We start from the raw sequence: 22364 nt of genomic DNA on the forward strand, positions 1-22364 counted from the left end.
CCTGGACTTGCTTCGGATTCTGTATTTCCCTCTCTCTGTGTTCCTCCCCTATCTGCACTCTGTCTCTCTCTCTTACAAAAATAAATAAAGATTAAAAAAATTAAAAAAAAGAAAATTCTAACATTCTGACCAACCATTGTGAAAATAAAATAGTCATTGTTTTCTTACTACATACGATGCTTTATAATAATACTCCTGAACATTCCATGTTTTTGTGTGAGAAATAAGCCCACTGATGAAATCAACAGAGGAATACGGAGACTGAGAGCATAGTGAAGCAAGGCTTTAGGCAATGTTCTTACAAAAGTGGGTATCTGATGGACAGATACACTTAGGGGTAGTTATAAAGGCAACTTACCTTCTAGTGTGCAAGTTCCTGCCCTGATTCCTCACTGGCTGAGTACTACAGAGGTTACAGTCTTACCTGAAAGTCACCTATGCCCATGTAAGTCAAAAAGTAGTTTGATTGAAATAAATGGGCATTCCTTGATGTGAGGCAGAGACTTAGTTCTTTGGTTCTTACTCATTGCAAAGCCCACGAAAAATAAGCAAAATGAAGAGCAGAAGAAGAACCAGGAAGTGAAGTGTTTAAGGGTTTGGGATTTCATTGGGGGAGGTTCGTACATGTTTCCAATGGGTTGTAAACCTATTGTTAACTGGAAAGCACGGCTCTTTTGGGTATTTCTGAAAATGAATCATCTCACTTCTCACAGTTTGAGTGCTCCTGGTTTTGCAAACTATCTTTTTAGGTCTGTGCACAGTAAACTTGTACTAATTACTACTTCAGCCATTCATTGGTTTTACGTCTGTTATTTCTGAATTTTTGACAGGACTGTAAAGAGAAAAAAACAGGACGTATCCACCCAGTGTAGGAAGAGCCTCTGACAGTGGCTGTGTGTCCTTGGAGGACACCAGCTCCTGCTGCTCAGCACTTTTCCCCTTTTGATAACAGTTTTAGGCATGGGAGTGACTTCCTACTGGTATAAATCTCTGGACTGTACACCATTTGCCTAGTTTGGCTTTTTAACTCTTCTGATACCTTTATGACAGTTTTCCATAATAAATTCCTTTACTGAACTACCTGTCATGAGTTCTATTTTTCTGTCTGGACCTTGGCTGATACAAAGGTAGAGACTATCTTCTTTGTGTGGATAGATTAAGGTAACCTGTACAAAATGACACAGCTAGTTTAACACCAGGCTTTCAAGCCAGTTGTGCTTCATTTCAAAGCCCAAGTACTTAAACTGCTGTGCTGTATTCAAATGATATTCCAAATAAATATCCAAATAAACAGTTTTCATGAATCACTTCTTCCCATAACTTAGCTCAAATTGTCTGCATTATGGCACTAACTATCTATGATTATCATTTAATTGTCTATCTCCTGCATAGCTTATGAGATCTCTTGAGAGCAAGCACATATGTTATTCATCTTTGTATCCCTAGCACCAACTACTGTGCTTGGAATGTAGTAGAGTGTTAATAAATATTTGGGGAATGAATGAATAATAATCATTGCCATTTATAGAGAAACTATTTCATTCCAACAACAAAGCTAGGGGTTTTATGTAAATTTTATAACTCAATCTTCATTGATAATCTTGTAAGTTAGGCATAAAGAGTCTAACATCATAGGTAAGGAAAAATAGGCTTAAAGAGTTGAAACAACTCATGACTAAACTAGGATTGGCTAAATGGGCTTCAAGTCCTGACATTTTTACTATATCTAGCTGCCTCTATTAATGTGAATGAATAAATACATATATCAATGGGTTGGGGGAAAAAGTAAACATTTGTTGGATTTCCAGTTATTTGGGGAGCTTTATAAACAGACAAAATATCAGAAAAAGGAGCAGCTCATTATCTATTCACCATAATTAACTGAAGGAACATGTTTTTGTATCCAAAGTTATATCTATGTAGGCAAAAGGAAGAGAAGAGTTGAAGTAATCATCTAAATAAATGAAACAGTTTATATTACAAGTGTGTAAAAATATTAGCTATTCCCATAATTATCTAGTCATTCTCTAGAATGATTTGGCATGGGGTATAACACTGATGATTTTTACAATAAGTTCTCCTAAAGATTTAGAAGTCGGGTTTCAGGTTTACTTTTTCCACATTGGTGGTCTATTACCCAGAGTTAGACAATATGTTACTCAGAGTAACATGGTAGGTATATTTATTGCTGGATTGCTAATGTAAGCTTTTGCTTGTGTTTTTGTGTGTTCTATTTTTTGCTTTGCATGGTGAAATCAATGTATGAGTCTATAACCCAGTTAAGTTTCTCCTTATTTTGTCTGCAGTCATACATTCCTTGTACCTCCTCTGAGTGTAGGAAGGAAAATAATAACTATATTTGTGAGGCTGATTTACAGAATTCATTATCTTACTTTTTGATTTCTGATGGAAATGAATAGAAGAAAAATAATTTGGTAGGCATCATACAAAGGGTTATTGTTGCTTCTACACATGCCTTATTAGCCCTTACTTGGTTTGCTACTGGTTGAAATTATTTCAGCTGGATACCACCAAGAGGCTGTTCTCTTCTTTCAGGGCTAGTAGGAACCATTTGAAGAATCTGGAAATAAACAACTTTCATAAGATTTTTGCTGGTGCAGCCCTCTCTTTTATTCCCAGGGAAAGGATGTCCTCTTAAGTCTTCTTCATGTATGTACTACTAGTTTTGTCATGATAAAGAAAAGCCTTTATTTTCTTAATTCAATAGTATAGAATAATATAAAATTAAATGTATGCATGTTTCTTCATTGATTTATACAATAAAAAACTGTGTCTGGATACTTAATATTGGAGAAAAAGCACAAATAAGACCATTAATTTGTTTTGTAAAAAAATGTCCTCTTTTGTGATTGAGACATATCATTAAGGGCTGAAAAACAAGTGATGCCAAACCTCCCAGAGTGTTACCATTTGATCGTTATAGAATTTCAGTCATGCAAGATGAAGAAGTTCTAGAGATCCAAATACCAAAAATGTGCATTTAGTTAATTCTATAATGTGCTTTTACCACAACTAAAAAACAATACAAAAACAAAAAAACCCCAGAGTCCTGACCACTAGGCATGGAAGATACTCAACCACATTTGTATGAGAATGCATACTGAAGAATTACCTGCTTTCATTTGAATGCTGAGAAGGAGTTAGTGAAAGAAAATGCTTCTCCACTTAATAAAACTCAAGCAAGTTGTTTTCATTAACAGTAATGATTGATGGGGATTTGTTGGTGACACTGTGGTCCCAGGAACAGAAGTCACCATATAAACAACACTATGCTAACAAAAGGAGACTGTTCACATGGCTGGCACTTGCAGGGCCATGAGAATATGAAGAAACAACACGTGCATTCCCTGATTTGGAGCCAAGGTGATGGTGACATTAACTATTGGATTTCACTAATTTTGTTAAAGAAACAGAATTAGTTTTACTCTTTCATTTATTGATTTTCCCTTATTAAAAGTTTAAAAACATGTCTGAAAGGCCAACATTTTTTAAGGGAAAGTTTACTATTAACTCATCACATTTAATTTCTTCCAAGTCCTTAGCTTCAAACACTACCTCTTACCCAAGTCAAGACAACTGTTTATAGAACTTCTCTTAAGATAGTAAACACATTTTAAACAAATCTTTGAGACATGGTGATAAAACCTGCTCAAGATGGTTACATAGTTTCACAACACATAGAAGGAACTACAGAATTCCCCTTTGTGGTGACTTTCTGTCACTAACTCCATCTTCTATGTCCTGTGGGCACACAGGAAAAACAGACATTTAGAATCATGACTTTAGCCACTAAAGAGTGAAGCCAGCTTTGACATGGAAGAGGAATAAGTTTTTCCCTCTTTTACTGTTTGATTGAGTGACCATAATTTGACTCAGATATTGGCAAGGAGAATAGAAAGGGAAATGACAGAGAAAAGAATGGATTCTAAACCATGAGAAGGAAGGAATGAGGACAGTTGAGAGGTTTATGGTAAAAGTAGATATAATACAAATGAGGACCAAAGGATAGCAGTTCCCATTCTTTTCAAAAATTAACCCCTCTATTGTTTTTTCCAAAACTAGGGCCATGTACTTGCTCTATAGTTAAGGTGATTTGGCATTTTAGGGGGGGGATTTCAGCATGAATTCATGTGTATGATACTCATATATGCCAAAATTGTCTCTAATAATTTTCCTGTATGATCTATGAATTTCTCACCACTTACATACTGAACAATTTGTATTTGATCCTATGCTGTTTAGTTCTACTCCAATGAGTTTGTTTAAAAGTTTTACCTTTTCCAATAAAATAGAATTTCTTTGGGATCTGGGTCAAAGTAATCTCCACAGAGGCTCATTAACTAATTTATGACTAGTTTCTATTGTCTATTAGAGGCCCTGTCTTATTCACTGCTGAAATCTTGTACTTAGCCCTTGGTCTGGTACTAGCAGACATATTTGTCGTATCTGTGAGAGAATGAGTAAAGAGAAGTAAGTTCATACATAATTGTTCAGACTGTTGCCTTCATGCATGTTAGGAAGTAGGATTCAGCAAACATATAGAGGTAAAACAATTAAGTTTTAGAAAATGGGGATCATTGAGGATTGAATGGATACTGTTCAGAAGAGTTTAATAAATGAACACTGAGAATACTACTAAAGTATCATTTTGGCAAGTTGAAGTAGATTTACAAGAATAAATATTGTCAGAGTGAAACACTTTGTTTTTGGTGCAAAATAATGCCCTAGTTTCAAAAAACAAATAGACAAAATCTTTGTGAAGGGGTTAGTGGAAATTAATAGAATTTAACTTATCTTCTTGTTTTACATATAAAAATGTGTGTCTATGTGTTATATATAGGTACACATATATCTGTATTTATTATATATGTAGGCATATAGATCTTCACTTAAATGTTTGGTCTTCTTATACACCTCACATTCTAACTTGCAACTGTAGGATTCTTTTCCAGATCACAGAATTATTTGTTATTTTCACTTAGGCTATTTCCATGATTAAAATTCCATATCTCCCCAGGTTTCCTTGAATCAGCAGTGCCCCAGAAAGTGTTTCCCTTCCTGAGACTCCAGGGAAGTCTTGGAACGCAAAGAACTTGAAGAGGGAGCCTGGCCAAATAGAGATTTTTGAGCCTTGGTAGGCTTGCTGAAGCAGATTTTTAGCACAAACACAAATCAAAGTCTTTGTGTTCTTAAAAGCAGCATTTTCATGTAAGTCCAAAAAGCTCACTTTGGTTCTATTTGTTTTGGCTAAAGAAATGAAAAGCTTTGTTTTAACCACGTGGGCATTATTTTGCAAGGGGACCATAGCAAATTATTCTAATATCTTTATCTCGCTAAAGAGTAACTAAAGTTATTTGATGTAACTTTCTCAGTGGAAAATTAGCAACTAAATCTTCTCTAACATCATTATTTTCTAGATCTGAATAAAAGCTTCTAAGGTATTTTTATAATACAATGGAATCTGATTGTTGCTCAGATTCTGTACTTTCTTCAAAAGAATGACAATTTATGATTTTGTCAGTTAACAGATTTTTGTCTTCTTAAAAGGATGAACTAAGAATATCAATCTTTGAAACGTAAATATCTTGGAACACTCAGAAGAGCAAGATGGCAGAAAATGAGAAAAGAATTGAAACCCATAGAATAAGATGTCTTTCCAAGATGAAGGTATGAACTTTTGGGTGTATATATATATATATATATATATATATATATGTGCCTTTTTTCTTAAATTTAGAGTTTGTAAGGTTGCTCACATGAAGTGCTTTAATGTTAATGTCACATTATCTGATATATTGATAATTTCTTGCTTTAATAAAGTTGGTTTTATAATTGAGGGTTAAATAGGGCTACTGATTCAGGCAATTTAATCAGAAATGATTTTGAGAAACTTAAATGGAAGACAAGTTCTTAAAAGTTTTCAGGGAATAATATGTTACAATAGGATTTAATTTTGTGTATCAAAAGGTCAATTTAATGCTCATTCTTTTGGGGTTTTTAGTCCAGAGGAGTATGGGAATCTCACCTAGAAAACAGTTCATTGTACAGGAACACTTTGTTGGTCTGTATGCAATGATTACTTCACAATGACCTAGTAAAACAAATGTTTACTTCAAGCGTTGGCAACTTATCAACCATTGTCTGTAAGAATAATGCCCATTTTGTTAGCTGTTTCTGGTATTCTTGACTATTTCAGAACAAATTCTTTTTGTATAGCTTCAAAGCCATTTGCCTTCAAAGAAACTTTGAATTTGTTTTAAACCAAGGGCTGTAGATATTTGTCTTGATTCTAAAGCCAGTGACTGTGAGTGGTTTTTAGACTAATGTCACCAATATTTTACCAAATTTTGTTTTCTCTTCATACGTGTGTAAAGAAAGTCTACACGTGTGCATTAAAAATGAAGAGTGATGATTTAGATTTAGCAAACATTTGCCTGAAATGCTATATTAATTATTTATTTAAAAAATTCTCCTTAAATTATCCCTCAATTCTCATGTATTTATCCTAAAAACGAATAATCAAAAACAAGGATCTAGGCTCAGGCTCCTTGTGTTCATACCCAGATTCATCTGCTTTCTTGCCATGTGACCTTGGACAAGTTGTGCTTTGTACTTGCTTCAGCTTTCTTATTTGAAAAAGGTAATAACAATTTTCCTATTTCATAGGATTTATTTTCCTTTTTACATACTTGGAAAATGACTAGACTATTGTAAGCATTCCATAAATATTAGTTATTATTATTAATTGCACTGTATGTTAACTAACTGGAATTTAAATAAGAACATGGAAGAAAAAATAGTATTAATAGCATTTGTGTATAAAAATCAGGTGTCATTTATAAAAAATTGATTTTAATGTAATATTTGCTTACTTAGGGGTTTGGCAAGATTAGATATTGATGTTCATGTTATGGTAAAATATTGCCAGGACAAGTTTATCAGGTAAATTGAGAAGCAACTGCTTAATAGATTTTTTTTCTTCTATGAACTTAGAAATATGCATATTAAGCAAAATTCTTAAGAAAGCATCAGTAGACTATCACTACATTTGCTTCAAACTCTGGAGCACTATCGTTAAGAGCTAGTAGAACTAGCTTCACAAATATAGAGGTTATTTTGCACTAGACATGAGTCAGAATAGCCACTGTTTCTTTTACCTTGTGACTAGAACCAAACAGCTTATGTAACCCATCTAGGTGTTTTAGCAAAGAACACTGGGTCCATGATTCTTCTAGTGACTTTTCTTAAAATATTAAATAAAATAAATTATACTACTAAATATGATTTGTACGTTATTTGGTAGATCTTGCTTTTAAATATGAAACTTGAATTATAAAACCATGTGAAATTTTTAAATTCTCAATAATGTGCTCTGCAAAGATTTATAGTGTAAAGACAGTTTCTACAAATGGCATTTAGTATAAAAGAATAAGCAGTTAGAGACATAGCCATATAATGGTTTGGGCTCATATTGAGCTTGATATTTAAATTTTTTAGGATTTTTTCCCATACATTTCTATTCAGATTTCCCCAATGAATTGGTACAGCCAACTCATGCTTAGGTGTATTAAATTCTATTATATTTCATCTTATATTTAGCTTACTTTCAACTCTGACCACTTCTTCAAGATGTTTTTGAATACTTATTCGTCATTAATTCAGCAAATCTGTATTAAGTGCCTAGACACCAATGATCTAAAGATAAATAATATATGGATCCCATATTTGAATTGTTCACAGTACAGTGAAGGAGGCATCCAAGCACATAAATAAAGTGCACTGTGATAGGGGCTATAATAGAGGCAGTACACAGCAGGATGGGAAGGTAAAGGGTGAGTGGTTAAAGCTACCTGGGGAGCAGAACGACAAGGAAGTCTCCACAATAGAAAGGATGACAGAGTTGACTTTTAAAAATTGAGTATATGTTTATCATATGCATAAGAGGAAGAAAAGTATTACAAGTGGAATATCATCCTGTAAAAGGCACTCAGATGTAAAATGGCATGGTCAATTATAGAAACTTTAAGTAGAACATTATGTGTAGTGATAAGCAGCAGGAATGTTATTGAGGTATAGATGAAACATTGTTTGTCATCTAAAAAAGTAGAAATGTTTGGTTGTGGGAAGTCACTAAACATTTTAAGAAGTGAAATCACATGCCAGTTATAGGTTTTATTAATTCATTTGATAGATATTTACTAAGCTCCAAATTAGTGGCAAGTGGAGGGAGTTTAGGCTTGGACAAGACTAGAGGCAACTAAGGAATGTTGGCAATTGTCTCATCTAATCTGTGTGTACATTAGAGAGATTTCAGCATATGGGTGATAGGGAAAGCTATGAGAATAAATGAGATTTCCCAAGGAGAGAACAGATAGCACAAAAAGTAGAGGGTGCAAGACAAATCCTGAACAATCTGGCCAAAGAGAAGACTGAATAGAAAAATTCTAGCAGGTCAGTGCACATATAGGTGTGTGGGGGTGGGGTGGGAACCTCAGGAAGAAAAGAGAGATTAATGGAGTCAAATGACTCAAGAGACATCAGAGAAGCTGAGAACTGAGGCGTATCTGTTGGATTTGGAAATCAGGAAGTTGTTTTTGACCATTAATGGAGTAGCTTCAGGACAGGCTAGACAGTAGGAAAGTAAAGGGTGAATGGAAAGTTAAACAGTCTAGGCAATAAACTTAGACTGTTCTTCCAAACATCCTCATGGTAGCTGGAATAGCAACCATCAGGGTGTAGGGGGAAAATATATAGATTTAATGACAGAAATATTTTGAATACATATATAAATTAGTAGAGAGGTAGTAAAGAGTGTGAGGTTGAGAATAGAGAAGAGAGTATCAATCGATGTATCAAGGTATCAAATGGGAAGAATGGATTCAAAAGCATGGGTAGAGGCATTTTATTGTACTGGAGAAGGGGCACCTATCCTTCTGAGGCAGGAAGGGAATTGGAGAGGCAGAGATGGGGGTAAGTTTGATGGTGATGTTGCTGAGATCATTTGCTGATCATGAAGACCACATGACTGGTTTGAAGACAGAAACAGAAAAGATTGTGAATAATTGTGAAGTGAATGTACAAGTAATACAAACTGTGGGGCTGGTTTACGCTTGAGAATGTTGAAGGCGGAGAGGTGAGGATTTTAGAGATTTAGTCGGCTGGCTAGAAAGTAGACTGAATGGTCTCCAGGATGGAAATCTCATCAGGAAACATCTTTAAGTGAGACCAAGGAAAAAGTCCCATGGCCTAGGGTTGGAAAACCACCATTCAGGAGGACCTAAATCTATTTATCTCTATTTTATATCTACTTACCTATACTATCAATCAGTATACAATACCCATTTGCCAAATATTCTACTAAAATCTAAGTCTGCTTCTTTCTAATTTATTAAACTATAAAAATTGTGACTTTTCCTCACTTTCAGTAAAACCATACTAGCTTTTGGTGATCACAATGATTTTGTTTGTTAAGTTGTCTTGATTTTTGTTATGGATCACATGAATCTGACTGTTCTCTAAAACTGTATCAGTATACAGGAAATGTGACTCGATATATAGAAATTTATTGTATTCATATTTGTTTATTATAGCAAATACCTGTTCCACTTAGAAACATTTTATAATGGTTTGTAATTACTTTATAATATATTTTGTTTTTATTATAGTATAATATAATATTGCTTTAAATAAATAACTGGTAGTGAGCATCAGTCTAATGTTGCATAATTTACATATTACCTTGAACAAATTTCCTACAGAAATAATGTCTTTGTGTAATCGTATGTTTCTTTTTTATTACCATATCTGAATTTCTTGTACTACAGAAGACATTGTAGTGTTGAAGATATTAGCTATTTTTTATTTAGAATGTTTGTTTCTGTGTATGTACAAAAGATACCTATAAAATAATGAGGCTACAGCTACCCACAAAATTCAATATTACTAATTGGTCCTACTTTGAGTTTTCAAAGAGACAACATGGCATGAAAGACCAGATGAACAGACTGTATTAAAAGTTTCTTGCAAATTTAAGGGTTACTTCTGTTGGAGACAATCAGTCTTATGGTAGATGATATTTTGTCAACAAATGGCAAATACACAATTTAAAAATATTTTTTTCTGTTTTCTTAATTCTTTTCTCCCTAGATGTTTCTGTTGGCAATAACATGTGCATTTGTATCCAAAACACTATCTGGATCTTATATGAATTCCATGCTCACACAAATAGAAAGACAATTCAACATTCCTACATCTCTAGTTGGATTTATTAATGGGAGCTTTGAGATAGGTATGAATTATTTTTGTATTACTCCTTTTTGTATTTAATACAAAAGCTAGCCTGAATTTTATTTTCCTTGTTTGCAATTTTAGTTTGTCTAATCTGACTGAATAATATGTTTTCCATAATGGATGAATAGCCTTGCTAACTTTGAAATATGCTTAGAAACCATTTAAATATTTTCCCCCAAATAACACCTAAATATTGCCACATATCCCACCACTAAATTTTTTATTCTAATAGTTTTTTGTTATCTAGCATAAATAGCAGACTATTTAGAATTTTTCAATTTAATCTTTCATTTGATAATTCGTAAGAGCTCTATTTTCCTATTTAGAAGACATATGTCATGGAAAACAAAGGAATCTGTTTTCCAAAGGAAAATACGAATATTTTTCTTTTCCTGCTGTTTCTGGGAGGCTAGCAATTCTTCTTTCTAAGTGCAGAGGGAAGAAGAAACTGTTTTCACATCTCCCTGAATTTATTTCAGAAACAGACTCTAGGAAAGAATAAAGTCTATTCTTACTCTCTGAGTTTTGTGGAGGGTTGGAAGATGTGAAGATAAGGGAGGAATGAGGAAGAGAAAGATTTCTCTTGTAAACAAAGCTGCATAAAAATATGAATGCCATTCTTTCACAGTTTTAGAGTCACTTCTACTTCCTCCAAGGTAAATGTTACCTTTAATATACTTAATATCTGGAAGAAAAATCAGGATTGAGGAAAGGCAAAACTAAAACAAGTGATGCTTGATTGATTGTGTATTCTAGCACTTAACTCTCTCAAACCGAACTCAGTACCATCTGTGTGCTGGATCCTGGTGATGGACTTAGAAACAACTCTTTTTATAGCCTTGCTTAGACAGCACTCATAGTTGAATGGAGGGTATAGACACCTAATAATAATTTTAACTGAATGCAGTAAGTTTGGTGACATAGTTAGATGCAAGTTCCTATAGGAACATACAGCAGGGACATAGCCTTACTGAGGTTAGATCTTGACAGAAGAGTAAACAGTTGTCTAGGTAAAGGAACAAGATTAGATGAGCGTAAAGAGAATTCCAATAGAAGAAGCATAAGGGTGAAGCAGCATAGTAATTTGTGTGGGGAGTAACATTCAGCCCAATATTATTGACTCACAAAGCTTATGTGAGAATTATTATGACGTGACTCTGGAGAATGGGCAGGATGAGAAATGGAATATGGTTGACTTTGTGTATTTATTATGGAACTTGCATGAAATAAAAACTATAACAATAAAAAGAAAAAAGTATAAAGAAACCCAGTTTTATTTAAATAAAGTTATCAAAATATTATAACAACCTGCCATATAATAATATTTGTGCTTACCAAGACACTAAATATATAATGAGTAGTGTCAATATTTTGAGGTATCTACATTACAATGCAATGATCATGCAAATATCTATAACTTCTATTGGTGACAATCTGTGAGAAAATCATAGGTACTGTTAAGGCTACTATAGTTTGTGCCCACTCTCACTATCAAAGAAAATGCTAACATTAACTTTAGTTAAAAGTTGGTGAAAATAAAGATGCAATTTTTTTTTCACTCATGTTCATGCAACTTCTGATTTCTATCCATGGACTCCTTGGGGGTTTGTTTATATATGGCAGGTTAAGAGGGCCTATTTAAAACAAAGGTCCCATGGGGCACCTGGATGGCTCAGTCATTTGAGCAACTGACTTTGGTTCAGGTCATGATCTTGCAGTTTGTGAGTTTGAGCCCCACATCTAGGTTCCTGCTGTCAGCACAGACCCTGCTTCAGATCTTCTGTACCTCCCTCGTCTCACCCCCACTCCTGTTTGAGCTCTCTCGCTCAAAAATAAATAAAATATTTTTAAAAATTTAAAGCAAAGGTCTTTGCTTTTTAGCAGGGCCACACTTGTGGCTATGTTGGAGGTAGATTTGAAAGTGGCCAGACAGCCAGAGAAGATTCTAGCAGGGCAATGCAAAAGCACAAGAAAGAGCTATCTGGGCCAGTGTCAGGATCATGCTGGTAGAATAGAGAGAAGAGGGTGATGTATGAAATATTTAGGAGTTATATTTCTGAGAACTAAGTAACAGTTTGGATGTTGTGGGTGAGAAAAGTAGGCATCCCCAGTATTACAGCTTGGGTACTGGAATGGATAGTGGGGAAGGGGGACAAGATGGTGGTGGTGGCTATGGGAATGATGATGAGTTCTGTTTAGGAAAATTATGGTAGTAGCAGTGAGACCTTTGAGTAGTGATGTCCACCTTACAATTACAGGAGTTGGAAGCATGGAAGAACTGTCTGGGCTGGAGCCAATTTAGTGAGTAAATTGATGGCTGTTAAAACTAGAGAATAGACGAGGCTATTTAAGAAGAGGGTATAGGGTGACAAGTACAGTGGACAGAGTGCATCCTTGAGAGGCACCGATATTTCATGGACAGGTGGAAGAAAGTAGCCCATGAAAGTGTCAAGAGAAGAAACAGAATTAAAGGGAAAATAGGAGAGAAGGTATAGATACCAAGGGAGTAGAAGTTTCCAAAAGAAAGATTTCTCAATGGTCTCAAAAGCATTAAAAATATCCAGTCAGATAAGGATAGAAAACTATTCTCTGGGTTTTATAATTAGGTCATTGATGATCTTTGCCAAGCCATGTTTAGCTGAAGAGTAGATTTGGAAGCTAGGAGGCGCAGAGAAAGCAGTGGGTTTTGGAAAGAATAGGAGGGAAAGAGGTGGAATCTGTGGCTATAGATGACTGTCAGTTTGGAGAGAAACTAGAGAACATCTGAAATTAAAATGCAGCAAATAGGGAGAGACTTAACATGTACGAGAGATTTTAATTATTGGAGTAAGTTTCCAGAGGGAATGGAAGTACGCAGGTTGTGTGTTAGACTGTGTGATAGGATAGACCCCACAACCTCTGAAACAGAAAGAAGGTGGTAAGGCCATAACTGGAAACCTGGACTGCCCTAAATTTCTTGACAAAGTAGAAAGTACTAACAATGGACATTAAGTGGTGATAGGTGGCTTGAGAAGAGTGACAAAGATCTGAAATAATCACTGAAGGGAAAAGAAGTAATTTACAGCTATCAATAAATGTATTACTTTGCTTACCTTTCCTCAGTAATGTTCATAGATAGCATTCCCCATACCCTTGATAAAATCCTATCTGTCCTTTCCTATTCCCTGTCATGGTGATTATTTTACTGACAGAGAAATGCAAATTGAAAGATAGGCTCACCCTTATGTGGAGTGAAGTCTCTTCCTTTCTTCTTTCAAAAATGGATATGGATTTCAAACGGTGGCTTTCTAGAGACAATACCTTCAACTTGGATGGCTTTGATGATGGGAATTTTAGAGACCTTAGGGAGGACAAGGTGGTTGCACTTGGTTAGGCACTGTCCATATAAAATAATGTAGGCACTAACATCTCTTTTACTTACATGGCAGACTAGAGAGAAACAGATATGGAAAGAAAAGTCGTCAAAATATACATTACTGCATAGAAAACTATTAACAAATGGAGGGAGGGTTTTTAAAACTTTTATAGTTCTCAAGCTCATCATAGAGGTTTTCCTCATGCATAAGATGATCAGGGAGAATATTGATTACTGAATTTAAGATGTATGATATGAAAACTTTCTCCTGTGTTTGGTTTTTTCAACCTTTTATGCCATACTTATCAAGGACTTGTTAATCAGAATGAGGCTTCCACAATTAGTTTCTTTATCCTTAAACTTCATTCTAAGACATGTGGATAAATTTTTTATTGAATTATTTACTCCTCAAAGCAAGTCTTATTTCTAAAACACAGTGGAGAATTGAGGTATCTACTATTTTTTACTTGTAAGGAGAGAAAAATAAACATAGATCTCTGGCTTGGTTATGTTGACCAATACAAAGTTATATGTAAATAATGGGTTATAAAACATATATCTATCTGAATGTGATTTTTGCTTCTCTTCTCAAACATTGGAAAACATTATAATATTCTCTGGAGCAGGCATGGGGGAAAGGCTAGAGGTGACATTTCTAAGGCTAGATAATCACACACAGTCTTTAACATCTGTCAGAACTCTTCTTTAATCCCTTCCACTTGCTTTTCTTCTGCTGCTGTCTTTAACTGTTAGTTTCCCACAGATATCTGTTTGTATATTTGTTAACATTGTGAAACAGAGTCTTTCTTCGAGGCAGGGATTGTGTCTTATTCATTTATTGTTTCATGCATCCCTAGTACCAGTCCTAGTATCTGAAATAGGTTTTACACAATAAATGATATATAATAAGTGATTGAATGAAGCTAAGATATTGTTCATGCTTAATTGAAATACTCATTTTTCATCTCAATTTTTTCCTAGGAAATCTTTTGTTGATTATCTTTGTGAGTTATTTTGGAACCAAACTACATAGACCCATACTGATTGGTGTTGGATGTGTGGTTATGGGTCTAGGGTGTTTCTTACAATCTCTACCTCATTTCCTCATGGACCGGTAAGTACTCCAGTTCCTGATTATTTCATAGATTAAACTTTTGACTGTATGGAATGAAACTTGAAATTTCCTTTCTAGGAGCAAAGTTTCCTAAAAGCACAGAACACTGCAATGGGAACTGGAAGATACAGATTCCATCCCACTGGTCAACTGTGCTCTTGGCTGCCTCACTTACATTGTCCTATTGTGTCCATATATGAAGTAGAGATTTGGGATTTTATGGATTGGAGCCTGATGAAAAGACTTTTAGGGCCAGAAAAAATTATTATCTTGCAAAAAGAGTTATTCCTTCACCATTGTCCATATTACTGCTTTTCAAGAGAAGCTATTTGCATTTTTTTTCAAAAAATGTTTTATTTATTTCTGAGGGAGGGAGAGAGAGCGCGTGAGTGGGAGAGGATCAGAGAGAGAGGGAGTCACAGAATCCAAAGCAGGATCCAGGCTCTGAGCTATCAACCTAGAGCCTGATGCGGGGCTCAAACCCAGAAACCGTGAGATTATGACCTAAGCCGAAGTCAGACGCTCAACCGACTGAGCCACCCAGATGCACCAATCTGCAATTCTTTTAGTTCTTTCTTCTGCTATTTGCCTCCATAGTTCTAAGTAAATGTCTAACCTTTTAGTTTTTAATACTTTCATGTTATGTCATATATATTGGTATCTTACTATAAAATTATATTCACTATTTTCATGTGTATGACTATATAAGTGTCTTTCATTGCTGAGCCATGCTGTTATTTCTTTCTTATATGATTTTTATTTTTATTGGATTTCATAATTGCTCCTTTTTTATTTGATTCATTTTCTTTTTATCTCTCACTAATCATCAGCAAACTCTCCACTGGTGGGGCAACATCTTAAAATACTCAGACATATCACAAGGTTTCATTTTTGCCCTAGAGATACCTCTATGTCACCATCAATTCTTTATTTACAGTCTGAACTGGAATCTCCCTAGGCTTGGTGCATGGCTTCTTCCTTGAAATTTTCCCTCACCATTATCCTTGGCAATTTGCTTTGCCTCTTTCCTCCCTTCAGTTAACTTAGGTCCTGGATAGCATATCTTCTGCTTTCCTTTTTACTCTCACTCTTTTTTTTTTTTTTTTTTTTTTTTTTTTGTGGAAACCAATCTAATAGGTTTCTGAGAAAGTGTGTAACAGATGTGAAAATTTTAAGACCTTGAATATCTGAAAATATTCTATTCTACTCTCACACATGATTAGCAGTCTAGCTGATACAAAATTCTGGGCTGGAAATATTTTCCTATGGCTTTTGAAGACATCATTCCAATGTTGTCTAGCTTCCAGTATTACTGTTGAGAATCTTGTGCCACTCTAATTCCCGTGACCAGTTTCTTTTCTCTAAGAACTATTAGGATTTTCTTTTAAGCTACAGAGTTTGGATTCAGGTGTATAAATCTTTCCCTCCATCATACTAGGTATCTTCAAACTGGGCATTGGGAGAACTTGTATTATTTCTTCGATAATATCCCCCCCTCCTCATTTTCTCTTTCTAGAACTTGTACTGCTTGAATTCTGAATATCTTGAATTTCTTGAGTTAAATATTTCTCATAATTTTTCTCCAATTTTCTATCTTCTTGTCTTCTTGTTACTTTTTGGAAGATTTCTTTAACTTTATCTCTAAAGTGCTGAATTAATTTCTAACTTTTGCTATCCCATTTTTAATTCCCAAGGACTCCTTTGTTTTCTGTATCATTCTAAGGAACATTTTGTTCTTCTTTCAAGAATGTGATGTCTTTTTCCATCTAAATTTGTTCATCTGTCTTCTTTGTCTCTGTCTCCCAAGTGTATAATTTTTATTTGTTTTTGTCTCTGTCTTTACTGTTACAGGCTTTTTCCATATATCTCTTGGTTCTTGGTTATATATACAGATTTAAGAGAGAGAAATAACACAAGCTAACTGGAACTTCAGTGTATGTGTGTAAGACTTAATTAATGAAAGATTTCTTTATAGGGTGATTGTACAGGGACTGGCTGTTTGTTAAGTGACTCATAACTGCCCATAAACTGTGAGTTATCTTAAGCAGGGATTCTCCAATCTGTTTCCTGGGAGATAGAAGCTTGGTTACCAGCACATGGGACTGGAAACCTCACTTTTCAGTATGTAGATCTCTTAAATCTAATATCCCCAGTTTTTAGTATGTCTTCTCTAAACTCAGTGTGTTTATTCAGACTCTAGAATCAAAGGCCATATTCAGTTGAAATGACAGAGGATGTCTAACAGGGCTTAACTGTTCCTTCTACATACTTTAAAGCAATCTCTTTTTGGACCATGCATCCTCTCACCTTTAGAAGTATCTTGTTCCTTAACTGAAGCATTCCAATGATGTGTGGCAAGTGTTTAGTTGCTCCTCCTATAGGCAGTTACTCAGGTTTATGTTTCTCATATCTACTAATTCAGTGTTCACTCATTTATCTGCTTTTCCATTTTCAAAATCCTATTAAACTTTCTCTTCTTGTCAAATATTCCCTTCTCTTTACCCCTAAGGCATTATGCCTTTTCCTTTTCTATTTTAAAATCCAGTTACTGCCATTTTGCTAATGTTTGGGGAATGAATGATATGTAATGTTTTATTTGGTTTTCAGTCAATAACTTAAATGAAAAAGATACCTTAACTCAGATATTTCTGAAGGGATCAGAGGCTTCAAGACAAAGACTATGTAGTGTTCTTTTATTTCCTATCATATTCAAGAAAATGTAAAGTAATATTCAGCAATTTTGTCATTTTTTCTAAACTCTGCCAGAGGTATTAATATTTATTTTGTCTGAAGCTTCCATGTCTTATAGGACCATGGGTGTGAAAACAGAAGCCTTAGTCCACAGTTCACATCCAAACTCTATGGGTATGACTGGGCAGTTTTCTAAGGGGAAAGTATTTTAACTATTTTTATTATGTTCTATAACATACTAATTAGGAATCTTGATGATATCCAAGTATAATACTATAGCTAATTTGAAACTCAGATAGGCAAGTTTTCTTTTGGCTTTCTCTTATCTAATAGAAATATAGAAACCAACCCACTGTAATTTCTAACAAAAAGAGACTTAGCTGCACACATTTTCCTCCATTGTTGCAGCATATAATTTACTTTCTGAGAAAGGGCATGTGGACCTTCTGGTAATTTGCCTAAGATAAATGGTCACAGTTTATTAACACTTTTGTTTCCATGAAAATAAAAATGTCATTAAATTGTGCTGTCACAGTGTTTGAGATTCTTCTAAGGTCTCTCATGATGGGTAAATGATTGGTTTCTCTTAGAGGATTAATGAACAGGTGAAGGAATTATTGTCTGGATTCTCAGAAAGTGAAAGTACATTTCTTATTAGCAAACCATTGAGAATCGAAAGTCAGAGAATTGTTTTATTGTGTTTTCTCCCCCCAAAGCCTTTATCTTCTTAATTACGCTTTGGTGAGTCTATTATTTTTCTTGGTTTTTGTTCCTTATCCCACAGTAATTATTTCCAGGAAATGGTCACTTAAAAACCATCAAAGGTCACTTAAAAACCATCAAAGGTCAACCATTAAAAGGTAGATCATCCACATACAGATAATTGAAAGCTAGCTATCAAGGGACTGTCCATTGACAGTGAGTGGCAAGGTATTTTCGATGATATTAACTCATGATGATTAGGTGGCAAAGATAAAAAGATATCTTCTTTTCTGGACTTGGACGTTGTGTTTTAAATGAAACAGGAGTTAATAATCTGCACAATGCTCACATTGTTGTCATTGGCCCCTTAACATCAACATGTTTTCCCTGTGTTCATACAGATATCAATATGAATCTACAGTTTCAGTTTCAGGCAATTTGTCCTTAAACAATTTCTTGTGTATGGAAAATGGAACCCAGATTTTCAGACCAACGGAAGATCCATCAGGTTGTCTATTTCATTGTATTGCTTTCTGTTCAGTGAATTTTTAACTGAACACTTTCTGCTGAGGAGCTTTGAATGTTACTAAGTTTGGTTAAGTAAGTAAGTAAATGAACAAAAGATATTTTATTTTTCTCAGGGATTTTGGAGATCAAGGAGGGAATTAAAAATGGCTTATATCAGAAAATGTTATTCCTCTTATATTTGAATATATTTAGGAAGAATGCCTTATCTATTCTTTGAAATGCTTATTTAAAAATAAGCCAAAGACATCCATTAAAGGACTACTTAGAGTTAATTCCACAGAGGAAATTAGAAAGATAGAGTTATGCTGATTTGTAAATGAGCAATAGATATAGAAACTAAAAGATTTGTGTTATATCACTGATCCTCTATTTCAGAAAAAGGAGGCAAGTATGCTCTAACTCTGATTTACTCTATTCTCTTTCTGCTGAACTAGGAACTTGTCTTTCTGCCCTACTTCTTCCTCCTTATCAGAGATACTACTTTACAGTCCGACACAATAGTGGTGTTCCTTCTGGCTTCCTGCATTCCCAGGCACCAACAAGCCAGCTTCCGCTCCTTCATATGCTAAGAGACCTATATAATCTTCTGGTGACACTTAGTCTGGAAGTAACTTATTGATTTACCTCTTCCTCTTATGGGGACATTTTTATGCTGGATTCATTTCAGTGGAAGTTACATTGGCCCCCAAGACTGGGAATTTCACTGCTGGCATGGAATCAGAGGAAACCAGTTCAAGGAGTATAAGAATAGCTGTCTCAGAAACTCTAAGCCAAAGCATTCCCTGGAGAAACAAACAGACAAACAAACAAACAAACAAAAACAGTGACATCAAGAGTGGCCTCTATACTCTTCTTTTGCCAAAGACTGACTAGGTCCTATTTTCTATTTTTTTCCCTTAAATCTACATTGTAGTGGATAAATAAAAATTCATTGATCACCAGATATTTAAATTTTGCCTCATGGTAGGCCTAGAGTTTGCCTATGATCTCTAGACACAACGTGCTGTCCTCACCACAGAAAAAAATTATGAATACCCAGAAATGGATATTATGATTCTCTGGACTAGGAATGACTGAAAGATAGATATACACAGAGATATATAGATAGATAGCTATTTCCAGGCTCAGCTGTGCTCAGGAGCCTCACATGTGTGGGTACCCGGCCAGATTACAGAAGATAAAAATAAGTTGTAATTCACTTTCCTGAAAACATGACCCCACAGAGTGTCCTTCTGTGTGGTAGCTATTTTGGCTTAGAAAAGAATTGGCTGTTTTAAGACATCTGCTCATCTTCCTCCCTTTCAATAACATTTGGCCTAATCTTTATTATTCTACTAAGCAGTGCTGCTCCAAGGATTAGGGTGGATTCTTAGTTAAAAATTATTTGGTGGTTACAGTAAACAGTAGGTCCTATAGAGAAAGTGTGATTGCTAGTGGTTAAATATTTTTAGTTTCTATAAAGTAGTTAGAGCTGTAGAGAATTCAAACTTCAGTGAGATTCTTATTTAAATCATATAGTATCAATTCTAGAGAGAGATATTTGTGGGGTTTGTTCCTCTTCCCAAAGTTGGTGTAGAAATGGGGCAGCTTTCATAGCAGCTAACTTGGTCCAGTAGCTAGTGGCAAAGCGTCTCTCTGGAAGGAAAAGTAGTTCTGGTTTTTAGTGTTTGTCAATTTCTGTCAAATAGTGCCATCAAACCTATATGTACCAATATGTTGTCACTAAATACTAAATTGAAGAAAGATGTTATACTACTCATCTCTCCCAACCCACCAGGAACTGGCTCCAGCACACCATTTATATTTGCCATACCTAAGTACACTGTCAAAAAAGGCAACTGGAATGGCCCAATGATTCATTGCTGTCATAGTAATATAAATAATTTACAAGATGTCATGTCACATAACTACTGTGAAATCTTTAACAAAAATTTAGAATTAAGTATTACTAATACTTTACTACCAAAACACTAATACAATGTATCTTTTTTCTTTTAATACAGAGTGTGTTAAAGAAGTTAAATCATTAATGTGGATATATGTACTAGTCGGAAATATTATACGTGGAATTGGTGAAACTCCCATCATGCCTTTGGGTATTTCCTACATAGAAGATTTTGCTAAATCTGAAAACTCTCCTTTATATATTGGTAAGTTTGAAAATCTGCCTTAGATCCTCTCAGGAAAGTAAGTTCCTTAAGGATGGATATCAGTTATTTGTAGTCAGTGATTTCCAGAATGTTGAGCAGAGTACCTCAGCACAGCTGGCCCTCAATAAAAGTTTACTGAATGGAGCAATTACATGCTAACTCCAAATAAGCCACTTTGCTAATTCTGCTTTTTCCTATTGAAAATAGTACGAATCTAGTGCCCCAGAGATCTCTTTGACTCGCCCATTTCTTTGGCACCAATCTACATCAAATATATATTTTCCTTAAAATGCCTCTTATTATTCAAAATCATTTTTAGTATTTTCATTACCTCTATTTTTTTGTTCAGGTATTCATTAATCCATCTATAGATTATTATAACAGCTCCATTGGTAATTTTATCAATAGCATTTTTTAAAATCAATTTCTTATAAATGTTCTTGCAATATAATTTTCTCAAACATTTTTGATTATGTCTTTCCTACCAGTTTATAAAACATACTGGCTCTTTATTTACTATCTCTAATATCTCCACTTATTACTCACAGCTCTGTACTCTATTTAGTTTCTTGTATAGTTTCTCTTCATCAAAATCTTTCCACCCTAGCCAGCCTTTTTCAGATTCTTCACAAATATCTGGTTCATATTCTTAGTTATGTTTCTGAAAATTTCCTTTTCTAAAATCTGTCAGTGTCATCTACCAGCATAACCAATTTAAAATCCACCCTCTTAGGTTGTCTTCCAATCTCCTAAATAGTCTTCATTTATTATGAATAACTTATTTATATTCATTAGTTAATCCATCTGTTGTTAGCATAAAAGGATAACCTTTAGCACAGGAACAATTTTGATGTTAATGTAGACATATCTTTTAAGAACTGGAAATGTCAAAGGTGAAGAGGGAGAAAGGTACAAACAGAGTGGAAGGGAGGCAAACTATAAGAGACTCTTAAATACTGGGAACAAACTGAGGGTTGATGGGGGTAGGGGAGAGGGGAAAGTGGGTGATGGGCACTGAGGAGGGTACTTGTTGGGATGAACACTGGGTATTGTATGGGAACAATTTGACAATGAATTATATTTAAAAAAAAGAACTGGAAATATCAAAGAAGTTAAATACAGGAACAGATCTGCACATAAGTGAGACAGATCAAAATATTTAGAGATCCTTTACCCCAACTAACCTTTGGTACTTTTTGATGATGCACTGATTTGCAATAAGTTTTTCAGTGTTTTTCTTTTTGGAACTTTCAAATCCCTTCACATACTTATTTTGAAAGAATATAAATGCTTGCCTGCAATAAAATAATGAATACCTTGTTACAATATGTATTTCTTTATTCAATAAATACTAGGATGTATAATACATAGAAATAAATGTCATATCTATATGTTCTAAGATGAATAAGACAGTCCATATAAGGTTTAGTATATAAATAACTACATAATTATAAAGAAATTAAATATGATAAATATCTGTGTATAATTAATTTTTTAAATTAAATAAATGTGT

General features: G+C 34.5%; 2 protein-coding genes across 13 annotated transcripts in view; one reads left to right on the forward strand and one right to left on the reverse strand.

Annotated features, from left to right (window-relative positions):
* The window catches only part of LOC120225388 (islet amyloid polypeptide), a 52347-nt gene extending 49166 nt beyond the window's left edge, over window positions 1–3181 (reverse strand). Inside the window, exons 1-3 of one of the 2 annotated variants that reach the window (XM_039223602.1) lie at window positions 3134–3181; window positions 2492–2581; window positions 1873–1915 (exon numbers count right to left, since the gene is read on the reverse strand). The gene's annotated coding sequence lies outside the window, so the exon portion shown is untranslated. Of the gene's footprint in view, window positions 1–1872; window positions 1916–2275; window positions 2334–2491; window positions 2582–3133 lie in introns of those variants that run through there. The other variant, XM_039223603.1, reaches the window with a different exon arrangement.
* The window catches only part of SLCO1A2 (solute carrier organic anion transporter family member 1A2), a 117675-nt gene that overhangs the window by 64482 nt on the left and 30829 nt on the right, over window positions 1–22364 (forward strand). For 4 of the 11 annotated variants that reach the window (XM_039223591.1, XM_039223590.1, XM_039223597.1 and 1 more), the window contains 6 exons: window positions 5039–5229; window positions 5569–5688; window positions 10168–10309; window positions 14648–14780; window positions 18575–18681; window positions 20705–20851. In XM_039223591.1, the coding sequence (XP_039079522.1) occupies window positions 5629–5688; window positions 10168–10309; window positions 14648–14780; window positions 18575–18681; window positions 20705–20851 (589 nt within the window). In that variant the 5' untranslated portion in view covers window positions 5039–5229; window positions 5569–5628. Of the gene's footprint in view, window positions 1–2556; window positions 2671–5038; window positions 5230–5436; window positions 5460–5568; window positions 5689–6551; window positions 6662–10167; window positions 10310–14647; window positions 14781–18574; window positions 18682–20704; window positions 20852–22364 lie in introns of those variants that run through there. The other 7 variants (XM_039223592.1, XM_039223595.1, XM_039223594.1 and 4 more) reach the window with 7 other exon arrangements.

Source organism: Hyaena hyaena, unplaced genomic scaffold (genome assembly GCF_003009895.1).
Source record: "Hyaena hyaena isolate Hyena2069 unplaced genomic scaffold, ASM300989v1 scaffold_1393, whole genome shotgun sequence".
In the NCBI taxonomy this organism is placed as follows: domain Eukaryota; kingdom Metazoa; phylum Chordata; class Mammalia; order Carnivora; family Hyaenidae; genus Hyaena; species Hyaena hyaena.